General features: G+C 55.1%; 1 protein-coding gene across 1 annotated transcript in view; it reads left to right on the forward strand.

Annotated features, from left to right (window-relative positions):
- RP1 (RP1 axonemal microtubule associated) overlaps positions 1-13,939 on the forward strand; it is a 1,008,071-nt gene that overhangs the window by 612,572 nt on the left and 381,560 nt on the right. Inside the window, exon 31 of the mRNA XM_063923729.1 lies at positions 897-926. Within this exon, the coding sequence (XP_063779799.1) occupies positions 897-926 (30 nt within the window). The remainder of the gene's footprint in view (positions 1-896; positions 927-13,939) is intronic.

Below are 13,939 nucleotides of genomic sequence, written 5' to 3' on the forward strand. Positions count from 1 at the left end.
TCACTAAACCTAGCCTACATGTGAATGGATGTTGTAATCAAGTTACACTCCTTCAGCCGCAAATGGAATATGCAGCTGAGATATGTATGCCTCAGAACAGCCGGTAGGTGTGTCCATTTAACTACAGAACATCATACTTGCCTACTCTCCGGCAACCTGTGGGAGACTCCTGATTTTTCTAGTAGCATCCCAGTACCCCCGGAAGAGTGTGCACCCCTACCGCATGCAACCCACTTCACTGTGGAATGTGGAGATTAATATGGGGAAGCTGTGGTCCTGGGGGAGGGGGTGGGGCCTAGTGATGCATTTCTATGGAAACATATCATTTTAGCCCTGCCGCTATGCAAATATGCACCAATTGTAGCATTTTTGTTGTGAGTGATGGGGCCCTTATGATGCAACTAGCCTGTCTCCGCCCCCTTCACTTCTCCCAGAGAGTACACAATCACACAAGTAAAGTAGGTAAGTATGCGGAACATACGCTGAGCTACACATCACATAATCCATCCATAAAAGCCATTCAACACTGTCTGCATTGACCCTTGTGGGTTAGCTGAAGGTGAAATGGAGTTTTGGATGTAGATTTCCACGTGTTTTTACAGAAGGACTGAATTTGAGAAGTTGACTAAATATAAAGTGAACCCATTACAAGAACCAATGTGACACAAATGTAAACTGAATGTGAGAAACATACAAATACACTGATTAGGGTTTCGTAGCCACTGCTGAATTTCAAGGGGACAAATTGGTGTTCATTGAGAACTCAAAAGAGAGAACAGCTTGATGATTCAGTTCTCTAATGATAATGTAAAGTGTTGTGAATTCTCAGCTCGTTATCATGTTATTATTCATTTGAAGAACTGACTGATGATTAATTTTATCCATTCTGCTTGTAGAAAGGGAAAATCCGGAAGAAGACATGGAAGGTAAGAAACACAGCAGGCCAGGAGAGATAATCAAACAGTGTGAATCAACATATGGAAAGTCATTTTGAAGTAAAGAATAAAAAAACACACATCAATGCTAAGTAAAAGTACAAAGTTAGTGTGTGTTCGATAATGAATTTCTCTAATGTGATGGAAATGTGTTACTTCTGTTCGGTAAGCAACTAAAAATACTGTGCTGTAACCTACATCTGAGACTCCTTCAGGAAAACCTTTTAGGCTCAGTACCTTCAGACTTGTGGCACCACTGTTGGAGTGGCATAGATTGTCAAACAACTGGAAAGTACTAAGGGCCCTATTCATTCCTGATGGCTGCTGTGCATTTTCGCAAAGCGGGCAATCAGGTCCTAAGTGCTGATGCGTATTCACCGCAATGCACACGTGCGTCGGACAACAACAAAGGGCATCGCCGGTCTGTGACAGGATGGTGTGAAAAATCCAATCACACGGGCGTTTGCAAGGTGATTGACAGGAAGCGGACGTTTGTGGGTGGTAACTGACCGTTTATTGGGAGTGTCCGGAAAAACGCAGGTGTTCCCAAGCGTTTTCAGCTCCGGACCCGATCAGCCTGTTCTCATGTACTGGAGGAGTAAGTTCTGGGCTGCACAGAGACTGCACACAGTGGATTTTTGCAGCTCGGAGTACACGTGGGATGGCACACTTGCACTGCGAATTTGTTACTCTTAAAGCAGTTATGATTACATTTCTGAAGAGCATATTTTATTACAGACAGATAAATGCAAGTACAGATGTCTGTTAAATTACTTGAATATTCCTTCTTCCTTTCTAATCTTTATAGTACTAAGGAGTCTATTCATGAAACAGTGAAAAGAGTGGAGAAACAGACCAGCGGTGAAGTTGCTCATGGCAACCAATCAGACTCTCCCTTACATTTTATAGAATGTATTTGATAAAGGCTTCCTTCAAAGCTGATTGGTTGCCATAGGCAACTTTTCCACTGGTCCTATTTTCCACTCTTTTCACTGCTTCATGAATAGACCAGTTATAAGGCTATTACATACATTTCCAGATCCTGGGGAACCGTAAACAGACAATAAAGGCAAAAATGTCATAATATTTTACCTCTATACCACCCAATTGTCCTGATTCAGGCTACGCCATTCCAATTGGAAGGATTGCCCTGTGCAGAGCCAGTTGAAAGATGTATCCTGGTGACTGTGGTGAGTGGGCACTGTGGGCTTCCCCTGGAGCATGCGGCAACACAGAAGTCTTTTCAGGGAAGGGGATTTGTAGCTGCTTAGCACTTCAGAAATGCTAGGGAAGGCACTCCCTGTAATGACCAGCCACCGGGGACAGGAGGACCAGGGGAGAGGCCCCTCCGCCGACCCACCCGACGGCGGAGGCGCTGACCCTCGTGCCGAACTGGTTGTCCCCGGCCAAGACCCCGGGACGGGACACTGCGCCCGCCGCCGGCCCCGCCGGCCGGCGGGTGGTCCCCGGCTGTTCAGCCCTGGGGAAGGGGCAGCCGGCCCCCAACTATTAAGCTCGGAGAGCGGGGGCTCCGGCCGAATATTAAGCCCAGGGAGGGACCAGCCACCGGGGACGGGAGGACCAGGGGAGAGGCCCCTCCACCGACCCACCCGACGGCGGAGGTGCTGACCCTCGTGCCAAACCGTTTGTCCCCGGCCAAGACCCCGGGACGGGACACTGCGCGCGCCGCCGGCCCCTCCGGCTGGCGGGTGGTCCCCGGCTGTTCAGCCCTGGGGAAGGGGCAGCCGGCCCCCGACTATTAAGCCCGGAGAGCGAGGGCTCCGGCCGAATATTAAGCCCAGGGAGGGACCAGCCACCGGGGACGGGAGGACCAGGGGAGAGGCCCCTCCGCCGACCCACCCGGCCGGCGGAGGCGCTGGCCCTCGTGCCGAACAAGTTGTCCCCGGCCACGTCCCCAGGACGGGACACTGCGCGCCCCGCCGGCCAGCGGGTGGTCCCCGGCTATTCAGCCCTGGGGAAGGGGCAGCCGGCCCCCAACTATTAAGCCCAGAGAGCGGGGGCTCTGGCCGAATATTAAGCCCAGGGAGGGACCAGCCAACCGGGGACGGGAGGACCAGGGCAGAGGCCCCTCCGCCGACCCAACCCGCCGGTGGAGGCTCTAACCCTCATGCCGAACCGATTGTCCCTGGACAAGTCCCCGGAACGGGACACTGCGCGCGCTGCCGGCCCCGCCGGCGGGTGGTCCCCGGCTGTTCAGCCCTGGGGCCCGACTATTAAGCCCAGAGAGCAGGGGCTCCGGCAGAATATTAATCCCAGGGAGGGACCAGCCACCGGGGACGGGAGGACCAGGGGAGAGGCCCCTCCGCCGACCCACCGGGCCGGCGGAGGCGCTGACCCTCGTGCCAAACAGGTTGTCCACGGCCAAGTCCCCGGGACGGGACACTGCACGTGCCGCCGGCCCCCGACTATTAAGCCCAGAGAGCTGGGGCTCCGGCCGAATATTAAGCCCAGGGAGGGACCAGCCACCGGGGACAGGAGGACCAGGGGAGAGGCCCCTCCGCCGACCCACCCGGCCGGCGGACGCGATGACCCTCGTGCCGAACAGGTTGTCCCCGGCCAAGTCCCCGGCCAAGTCCCCGGGACGTGACACTGCACGCGCCGGCGGGTGGTCCCCGGCTGTTCAGCCCTGGGGAAGGGGCAGCCGGCCCCCGACTATTAAGCCCGGAGAGCGGGGGCTCCGGCCGAATATTAAGCCCAGGGAGGGACCAGCCACCGGGGACGGGAGGACCAGGGGAGAGGCCCCTCCGCCGACCCACCCCGCCAGCGGAGGCGCTGACCCTTGTGCCGAACCGATTGTCCCCGGCCAAGTCCCCGGGACGGGACACTGCGCACGCAGCCGGCCCTGCTGGCCGGCGGGTGGTCCCCGGCTGTTCAGCCCTGGGGAAAGGGCAGCCGGCCCCCGACTATTAAGCCCAGAGAACGGGGGCTCCGGCCGAATATTAAGCCCAGGTAGGGACCACCCACCGGGGACGGGAGGACCAGGGGAGAGGCCCCTCCGCCGACCCACCCCGCCGGCGGAGGCGCTGACCCTCGTACCGAACCGATTGTCCCCGGCCAAGTCCCCGGGTCGGGACACTGCGTGCGCCGCCGGCTCGGCTGTTCAGCCCTGGGGAAGGGGCAGCCGGCCCCCGACTATTAAGCCCGGAGAGCAGGGGCTCCGGCCGAATATTAAGCCCAGGGAGGGACCAGCCACCGGGGACGGGAGGACCAGGAGAGAGGCCCCTCTTCCGACCCACCCCGCCGGCGGAGGCGCTGACCCTCGTGCCGGACCGGTTGTCCCCGGCCAAGTCCCCGGGACGGGACACTGCGTGCACCGCCGGCCCCGCCGGCCGGCGGGTGGTCCCCGGCTGTTCAGCCCTGGGGAAGCGGCAGCCGGCCCCCGACTATTAAGCCCGGAGAGCGGGGGCTCCGGCCGAATATTAAGCCCAGGGAGGGACCAGCCACCAGGGACGGGAGGACCAGGGGAGAGGCCCCTCCGCCGACCCACCCGGGGCCGGCGGAGGCGCTGACCCTCGTGCCGAACAGGTTGTCCCCGGCCAAGTCCCGGGGACGGGACACTGCATGCGCCGCCGGCCGGCGGGTGGTCCCCGGCTGTTCAGCCCTAGGGAAGGGGCAGCCGTCCCCCGACTATTAAGCCCGGAGAGCGGGGGCTCCGGCCGAATATTAAGCCCAGGGAGGGACCAGCCACCGGGGACGGGAGGACCAGAGGAGAGGCCCCTCCGCCGATCCACCCCGCTGGCGGAGGCGCTGACCCTCGTGCCGAACCGATTGTCCTCGGCCAAGTCCCCGAGACGGGACACTGCGCGCGCCGCCGGCCCGGCCGGCGGGTGGTCCCCGGCTGTTCAGCCCTAGGGAAGGGGCAGCCAGCCCCCGACTATTAAGCCCGGAGAGTGGGGGCTCTGGCCGAATATTAAGCCCAGGGAGGGACCAGCCACAGGGGACGGGAGGACCAGAGGAGAGGCCCCTCCGCCGATCCACCCCGCCGGCGGAGGCGCTGACCCTCGTGCCGAACCGATTGTCCTCGGCCAAGTCCCCGGGATGGGACACTGCGCGCCGCAGGCGAGCAAGAAGCTTCGGGTGCGAGGGCACGGGTCGCCCCACATGCCCACCCCCGCAGTCTCCTCTAGTTTCTCAGCTTTACACGTGCAGCAAATGTCTAATCTTAAAGTTTCTCTCTTATAGAGAAGTTCAATGGTGACAAAACATCATCAGTAGGCCGACACAAACTTAACCACCAGCGCCCAATGTCTCAACCTGACACCAAAGTGAGTAATGATGACAGCAGACCACCCCCCCACCTCCAAGGTGAAGGGGTTACGAAAACCTTGCACAGCGATGACATTCAACCATGGCCAATAAGTAAAGGAACCAGCAAACCTCAAAACCCTGCAGTCACCATCACCAACCTGCAGGGCCTGCCACACACCCCACCACCTAAGTGGGGAAAGCGGTAGCTATCACCCCTCTCCAGAATGGAGAGGAGTATGGACAACTTCAATCGAGAGCCCCCTACCGTGCCACTCACCCACAAGCAGGCATCGGGGAATCCAGCAGCCCTCTGGATCCTGCAGTGATGTGGGAGGCAGCTTCAGACGGGGCGTAGGAGCGGCCAGTGGAGGTGACACCTCCGGCCAACATCACCGCCCTGCGGAGCCTGACCCGCACCCCGCCACCTAAGGTGGACGAGGGCGGCTGTCAGCTCGCCCCTCCGGGATGAAGGGGAGCAGACATCCTCAATCCATCCCCAACCCGTGCCGCTCGGCCACCAGTAAGCATTGGGGAATCCGGCAGCCCTCCGGATCCTGCAGGGATGCAGGTGGAGGCTGCAGACAGGGCGGAGCAGCGGCCGGTGGAGGTGACACCTCCGGCCGACATCACCGCCCTGCAGAGCCTGTCCCGCACCCCCGCCGCCTAAGGGGAGACGAGGGTGGTTATCACTCCACCTCCGAGATGGAATAGGAACTGACAGTCTCCCGCGACAGCCCCCAGCCATACCGCTCACTCAGTGGTGCGGAGGGAGACTGCAGGCAGTGCAACGGCCAGTGGAGGATACCCCTCCGGCCGACATCACCGCCCTGCGGAGCGTGACCCGCACCCTGCCACCTTGTCACAACTGAGGGCCTGAGCTGACGGAAGGCAGCCTCAGTTGTAGGGGCTGAGATGTACCGGAACCTGGGAGGTTGTATCAGACCCCTGGACATGTAAGTAAGATGAAGAGAAACCGCCCGAAGGCGTGACCACGACAACTTGAGTAAAAGTCAATGATATTTATTTATGACAAACTCCATGCATCACAGTAGCAGTAAAAAGAAACATAAAAATCAGCAGAGAAATAGTTCCTGGGTACTACAGGGTGGCAGGGGCCACAGAGCTCTGGTGGTATGAGACAGTTCTTATTATCTGCAAGTTGGAAAGTCCTTACCAGGCTCAACTGTAGCAATGAGGAAAGCCCAGGGTCGTACCAGCTGGTGTTCCAGGGAAAGCTGGACTGCTGTAGATAAAATGCTGCTGTGGGTACTGGTTAGAACCAGACAGGTGTTGGCACGGAGTGGATACTGGCTGGAACCAGTTAAATAATAAATAAAGCTTGAGAGCGATGCAATATAGATGAAATGTAGAATTTGAGAGCGGAGAAATAATAATACCGGTGGAGAGTGGTAAACTGCAGAAAGGACACCGTCCCTTTAAGAGAAGCTGTACACTGCTGGAAGCTGAGCTGGAAGCTGAGCTGGAAGCAGGTGATGTTGTAGCTGGAAACAGGTGAGTCCAGAATGGATCGGAGAGTCAGGCTACACCGCAGATGGAATGCTGGTGCGGGTCTCTATAGCAGAAGTCTGGAGAGAGGAGCTGGAACCTGGAAGACAATCACAGGAGAGAGACAAACTGGAACTAGGTTTGACAACCAAAGCACTGACGCCTTCCTTGCTCAGGCACAACCTATTTATACCTGCAGCAAGGAAGGCATTGGCTAGGCAATTATGCAAATTAATAATACTGACAACGGATTGGTAGGAAAGATCAGCTGACAGAATCCAAGATGGCTGCGCCCATGCAGACACTTGGAGGGAAGTTTGGATTGTAATCCATGTGGTCTGGAAAACAGTAATAGCGGCGCCGGCCACCGGAGACAGGAGACGCCAGGCTGACAGATGCACATCCGACCACGCGGACACAGCGGAGGCCGCGGCTGACGTAATCGCCACTCTGAATGCAGAAGCTCAGGGACGGCGGCGGAGGCCGCGGGAGACGCCATGCCAGATGTATAAGGCGTTACTGTGACTGCGTCCAGAGAGACAGGAGAGGATGCGGGAATGTGCACATCAGGATAACAGATGGGATCCGGTCCTGGAGCGCTGAGCCAGCCTTAGGAGGCATCTGATAGGTAAGAAATGGCATCCAGATACCCGGATCGTGACAGCACCCCCCCTTTAGGAGTGGCCCCAGGACACTTCTTTGGCTTTTGAGGAAACTTGGAATGGAATCTCCGGACCAAGGCAGGAGCATGGACATCAGAAGCATTGGTCCATGAACGTTCCTCAGGGCCATAACCCTTCCAGTCAATAAGATACTGAAGTTGACCGTAACGGTGACGTGAGTCCAGGATCTTGGCTACTTCATACTCAACACCTCGTTGAGTTTGGACTTTCGGAGTTGGAGGAAGTGAGGAATGAAACCGATTCAAGATTAGCGGTTTCAACAGGGAAACATGGAATGTCCTGGGTATTTTTAAGAAGGGAGGCAACTGGAGTCTGTAAGCAACAGGATTGATGACTTGATCAATTTTAAAAGGACCGATGTAGCGAGGTGCAAACTTCATACTGGGAACTCTTAACCTCAAATTCTTCGTGGATAACCATACCCGATCACCCACCTTGAGAGCAGGAACTGCTCGACGCTTCTTATCCGCAAACTTCTTGTACCTGAACGATGCCTTGAGCAGAGCTGATCGTACGCTCTTCCAGATATTGGCAAACTGATGCAAGGTGATATCCACTGCGGGAACAGAAGTTGCTGGAAGCGGTTGGAACTCAGGGACTTTAGGGTGGAATCCAAAGTTGGTGAAGAATGGTGTTGAAGAAGATGAAGAATGATACTGGTTGTTATGACAGAACTCGGCCCAGGGAAGTAATTGAACCCAGTCATCTTGAGAGGAGGACACATAGATGCGGAGGAAGGACTCCAAGTCCTGATTCACCCTCTCAGTTTGACCATTGGTCTGAGGATGGTAAGCCGTGGAAAACTTTAGCTTGACTTGGAGGACTTGACATAAACTTCGCCAGAATTTGGCTGTGAATTGAACTCCTCGATCTGAGATAATTTCTTCTGGAAGACCGTGGAGTCGAAAGATCTCTTGTATGAATACTTGAGCCAACTTGGAAGCTGACGGAAGACCGGTAAGAGGAATGAAGTGTGCCATCTTGGTGAACCGGTCAACTACCACCCAGATGGTATTAAACTTGTTGCACATGGGCAAATCTGTAATAAAATCCATCGACAAATGGGTCCATGGTCGACGGGGAACAGATAGTGGAACCAGTTGCCCCGCAGGCGACTGGCGGGATACTTTATGTTGAGCACACTTTGGGCAAGATGCAATAAACTCCAAAACGTCTTTTTTCAGAGTTGGCCACCAATAGGACCTAGAGATAAACTCCAGGGTTTTTTGGATACCTGTATGTCCGGCAAAGCGGGAAGCATGGGCCCAATGCATGAGCTTCTTCCTTAGTGTCGGCTTCACAAAACTTTTCCCTGATGGGGGCGTAGAGTCCATCCCTACCGTGGAGAATGCCAACGGATTTATAATAGGATGCTTGTCTGAAGACTCTGACTCATTTTCTTGCTCCCATGAGCGGGAAAGGGCATCGGCCTTGCGATTCTGAGAGCCCGGACAGAACTGGAGTTTAAAGTCGAACCTGGAAAAGAAAAGTGCCCATCTGGCCTGACGAGGGTTGAGACATTGTGCGCCTTTCAGATATAGAAGGTTCTTGTGGTCTGTAAGGATGGTGATTGAATGAGAAGCTCCCTCCAACAGATATCTCCACTCCTCTAGAGCGAGCTTGATGGCTAGCAACTCCTGGTCGCCAATGGCATAGTTGCGCTCCGCTGGGGAGAACTTCCGTGAGAAGAAACTGCAAGGATGTAAATGGCCATCTTTAGCCCTCTGAGATAACACCGCTCCTACTCCAACGGAGGAGGCATCCACCTCTAAGATGAAAGGAGAGTCGATGTCAGGCTGTTTCAGGACAGGCGCAGAGATGAACCTCTGTTTTAAAAGATGAAAAGCTTGCATGGCTTCTTCAGACCACTTGGACGGGTTAGCACCCTTCTTGGTGAAAGCAGTAATAGGCGCCACAATGGTGGAAAAGTCTCGTATAAACTTTCGGTAATAATTGGTGAACCCTAAGAACCTCTGGACCCCTTTGAGGGTTAAGGGTACCGGCCAATTCTGGATTGCTTGTAGTTTCTCAGGATCCATCTCTAGTCCGGAACCGGACACAATGTACCCTAGAAACGGAATGGACTTGACTTCAAAGACGCATTTCTCTAATTTGCAATAGAGATGATTGACACGGAGACGGGACAGAACCTCCTTTACCCAAAAACGATGTTCCTCTAAATTGTTGGCAAAAATGAGGATATCATCTAGATAGATCACGACATGACGGTATAGAATGTCTCTGAAAATCTCATTGACGAAATGCTGGAAGACAGCTGGAGCATTGCTCAATCCGAAGGGCATGACGAGGTACTCATAATGTCCGTCACGGGTGTTAAATGCGGTCTTCCACTCGTCACCCTCACAGATCCGGATGAGATTGTATGCACCTCTCAAGTCCAGCTTTGTAAAGATGGTAGCTCCGCTAACTCTGTCAAAGAGCTCAGTAATCAGGGGTAAAGGATAGCGGTTCTTGATGGTAATGTCGTTCAAACCTCTGTAGTCGATGCACGGCCGCAGACCACCATCTTTCTTTTTTACAAAAAAGAAGCCTGCGCCGGCTGGAGAAGAAGAAGGTCGAATGAACCCCTTTGCTAGGTTCTCTTTAATGTATTCCTCCATAGAATGCGTCTCAGGCAGAGACAACGGATAAGTCCGGCCTCGAGGTGGAACCTTCCCTGGAACGAGATCAATCGGGCAGTCCCATTCTCTATGAGGAGGAAGGATATCAGCAGAAGCTTTACTGAACACATCCGTGAAATCTTGATATGGAGGAGGTGGAACATCAGACGACCTGGGGGAGGAAGAACAGACAGGCAACACTTTAAACAAACATGTCTCAGCACAGGAGGGACCCCATGCCAGAATTTGCGTAGTCGTCCAATCAATTGTAGGATTGTGAAGACGGAGCCATGGAAGGCCCAGGACCACAGGATGTGTGGCTCTTGGAATCACTAAAAGTGAAATAAGTTCGGAATGAAGAACTCCCACTCTCAGACGAACTGGTAGAGTCCTTAGAGCAATAACTGTATAAAAAATTTTACTGCCATCCACGGCAGTTAAGGAAAAGGAGGAAGGAAGTCTCTCGGTGGGTAGGGACCACCATTTAACATAGGCTTCGGTAATAAAGTTCCCAGCTGCTCCGGAATCCAGGAGGGCAATGACGTTCTGATAACGTTGAGCAACTTGAAGCGAGACTGGGAGATTACAATCTTGAGGAGATGGAGAGGAGATCATTACTCCTAGCCGGCCCTCTCCTTGGCGAGCTAGGATTTGGAGTTTCCCGGACGTTTGGGACAGGCATTAATAGTGTGAGACGGAGCTGCACAATACAGACAGAGAGACTCAGAGAGACGTCTTCGGCGCTCAGCAGGAGTTAAATGGGAACGGCCAATTTGCATGGGTTCATCTTTAGTTGGTGACAGTTGGCGAGGAGGAGGAGCAGAAGATTTTGGAGCAGATGATCTTCCACGCTCAGTTGCTCTCTCTCTGAAACGTAAGTCAACTTTCGTACAAAGTGAGATTAGCTCATCTAACTTGGAGGGTAAGTCTCTGGTAGCTAACTCATCTTTAATACGCTCGGATAAACCATGCCAGAATGCAGCATACAGGGCCTCGTCGTTCCATGCCAGTTCAGATGCCAGAATCTGGAACTGTATAAGATATTGTCCTACAGTACGTGATCCCTGGCGTAAACGGAGAATCTCAGACGAAGCTGAAGTTACCCGGCCTGGCTCGTCGAAGATGCGCCTGAATGTTGACACGAATGCAGTGTAAGAAGATAGCAGGGTGTCGGACCTCTCCCATAACGGTGATGCCCAGTCGAGCGCTGAGCCACTAAGAAGAGAGATGAGGTAGGCAATTTTTGTACGGTCACTGGGAAAATTGCCAGGTTGTAGCTCAAACTGAATCTCACACTGGTTGAGAAATCCCCTGCAGAATCTTGGAGATCCGTCAAATTTTGCTGGCGTTGGAAGATGAAGACGTGGAGCAGAAACGGGTAAGGTGGGTGGGGTTATAGTTGGAGTCACTGTGGTTGGCGCCCCAGATGCGCCTGATCCACGGAGAGTTGTCTGAATCCCATCCAGCCGAGTAGAGAGATCCTGGAGACAGCGGATGATGTGGCCCTGTGCAGCCTCCTGATGTTCAAGTCGGGCTGCCAGTTCTTGCATCGGCCTGGCCGCTTGATCCTGGTCTCCGGCTGGATTCATTTGGTCAGTGCTTACTGTCACAACTGAGGGCCTGAGCTGACGGAAGGCAGCCTCAGTTGTAGGGGCTGAGATGTACCGGAACCTGGGAGGTTGTATCAGACCCCTGGACATGTAAGTAACATGAAGAGAAACCGCCCGAAGGCATGACCACGACAACTTGAGTAAAAGTCAATGATATTTATTTATGACAAACTCCATGCATCACAGTAGCAGTAAAAAGAAACATAAAAATCAGCAGAGAAATAATAATACAGTTCCTGGGTACTACAGGTGGCAGGGGCCACAGAGCTCTGGTGGTATGAGACAGTTCTTATTATCTGCAAGTTGGAAAGTCCTTACCAGGCTCAACTGTAGCAATGAGGAAAGCCCAGGGTCGTACCAGCTGGTGTTCCAGGGAAAGCTGGACTGCTGTAGATAAAATGCTGCTGTGGGTACTGGTTAGAACCAGACAGGTGTTGGCACGGAGTGGATACTGGCTGGAACCAGTTAAATAATAAATAAAGCTTGAGAGCGATGCAATATAGATGAAATGTAGAATTTGAGAGCGGAGAAATAATAATACTGGTGGAGAGTGGTAAACTGCAGAAAGGACACCGGCCCTTTAAGAGAAGCTGTACACTGCTGGAAGCTGAGCTGGAAGCAGGTGATGTTGTAGCTGGAAACAGGTGAGTCCAGAATGGATCGGAGAGTCAGGCTACACCGCAGATGGAATGCTGGTGCGGTCTCTATAGCAGAAGTCTGGAGACAGGAGCTGGAACCTGGAAGACAATCACAGGAGAGAGACAAACTGGAACTAGGTTTGACAACCAAAGCACTGACGCCTTCCTTGCTCAGGCACAACCTATTTATACCTGCAGCAAGGAAGGCATTGGCTAGGCAATTATGCAAATTAATAATACTGACAACGGATTGGTAGGAAAGATTAGCTGACAGAATCCAAGATGGCTGCGCCCATGCAGACACTTGGAGGGAAGTTTGGATTGTAATCCATGTGGTCTGGAAAACAGTAATGGCGGCGCAGGCCACCGGAGACAGGAGACGCCAGGCTGACAGATGCACATCCGACCACGCGGACACAGCGGAGGCCGCGGCTGACGTAATCGCCACTCTGAATGCAGAAGCTCAGGGACGGCGGCGGAGGCCGCGGGAGACGCCATGCCAGATGTATAAGGCGTTACTGTGACTGCGTCCAGAGAGACAGGAGAGGATGCGGGAATGTGCACATCAGGATAACAGATGGGATCCGGTCCTGGAGCGCTGAGCCAGCCTTAGGAGGCATCTGATAGGTAAGAAATGGCGTCCAGATACCCGGATCGTGACACACCTAAGGTGGACGAGGGCGGCTGTCAGCTCACCCCCTCCGGGATGGAGGGGGGCAGACATCCTCAATCCATCCCCGACCCATGCCACTCAGCCACCAGCAAGTATTGGGGAATCCGGCAGCCCTCCGGATCCTGCGGTGATGCGGGGGGAGGCTGCAGACAGTGCAGAGCAGCGACCGGTGGCGTTGACCCCTCTGGCCGACATCACCGCCCTGCGGAGCCTGTCCCGCACCCCGCCACCTAAGGTGGACGAGGGTGGCTGTCACCTCCCCCCCTCCGGGATGGAGGGGGGCAGACATCCTCAATCCATCCCCGACCCGTGCCACTTGGCCGCCAGCAAGCATTGGGGAATCCAGCAGCCCTCCAGATCCTGCGGTGATGCGGGGGGAGGCTGCAGACAGTGCGGAGCAGCGACTGGTGGAGTTGACCCCTCCGGCCGACATCACCGCCCTGCGGAGCCTGTCCCGCCGCCTAAGGTGGACGAGGGTGGCTGTCACCTCCCCCCCCCTCCGGGATGGAGGGGGCAAACATCCTCAATCCATCCCCGACCTGTGCCACTCGGCCACCAGAAAACATTGGGGAATCCGGCAGCCCTCCGGATCCTGCGGTGATGCGGGGGGAGGCCGCAGACAGGGCGGACCAGCGACCGGTGGAGGTGACCCCTCCGGCTGACATCGCCGCCCTGCGGAGCCTGTTCCGCACCTCGCCGCCTGAGGTGGCTGTCACCTCCCCCCCTCCAGGATGGAGAGGGGGCAGACATCCTCAATCCATCCCCGACCTGTGCCACTCGGACGCCAGCAAGCAGTGGGGAATCCGGCAGCCCTCTGGATCCTGCGGTGATGCGGGGGGAGGCTGCAGACAGGGCGGAGGAGCAGCCGGTGGAGGTGATGCCTCCGGCAAACATCACCGCCCTGCAGAGCCTGTCCCGCACCCCCACCGCCTAAGGGGGGACGAGGGAGGTTATCACCCCCTCCACAATGGAGGGGGACCTGAAAATCTCCCGCGACATCCCCC

This window comes from Pseudophryne corroboree, chromosome 5, assembly GCF_028390025.1.
Source record: "Pseudophryne corroboree isolate aPseCor3 chromosome 5, aPseCor3.hap2, whole genome shotgun sequence".
Classification (NCBI taxonomy): Eukaryota; Metazoa; Chordata; class Amphibia; order Anura; family Myobatrachidae; genus Pseudophryne; species Pseudophryne corroboree.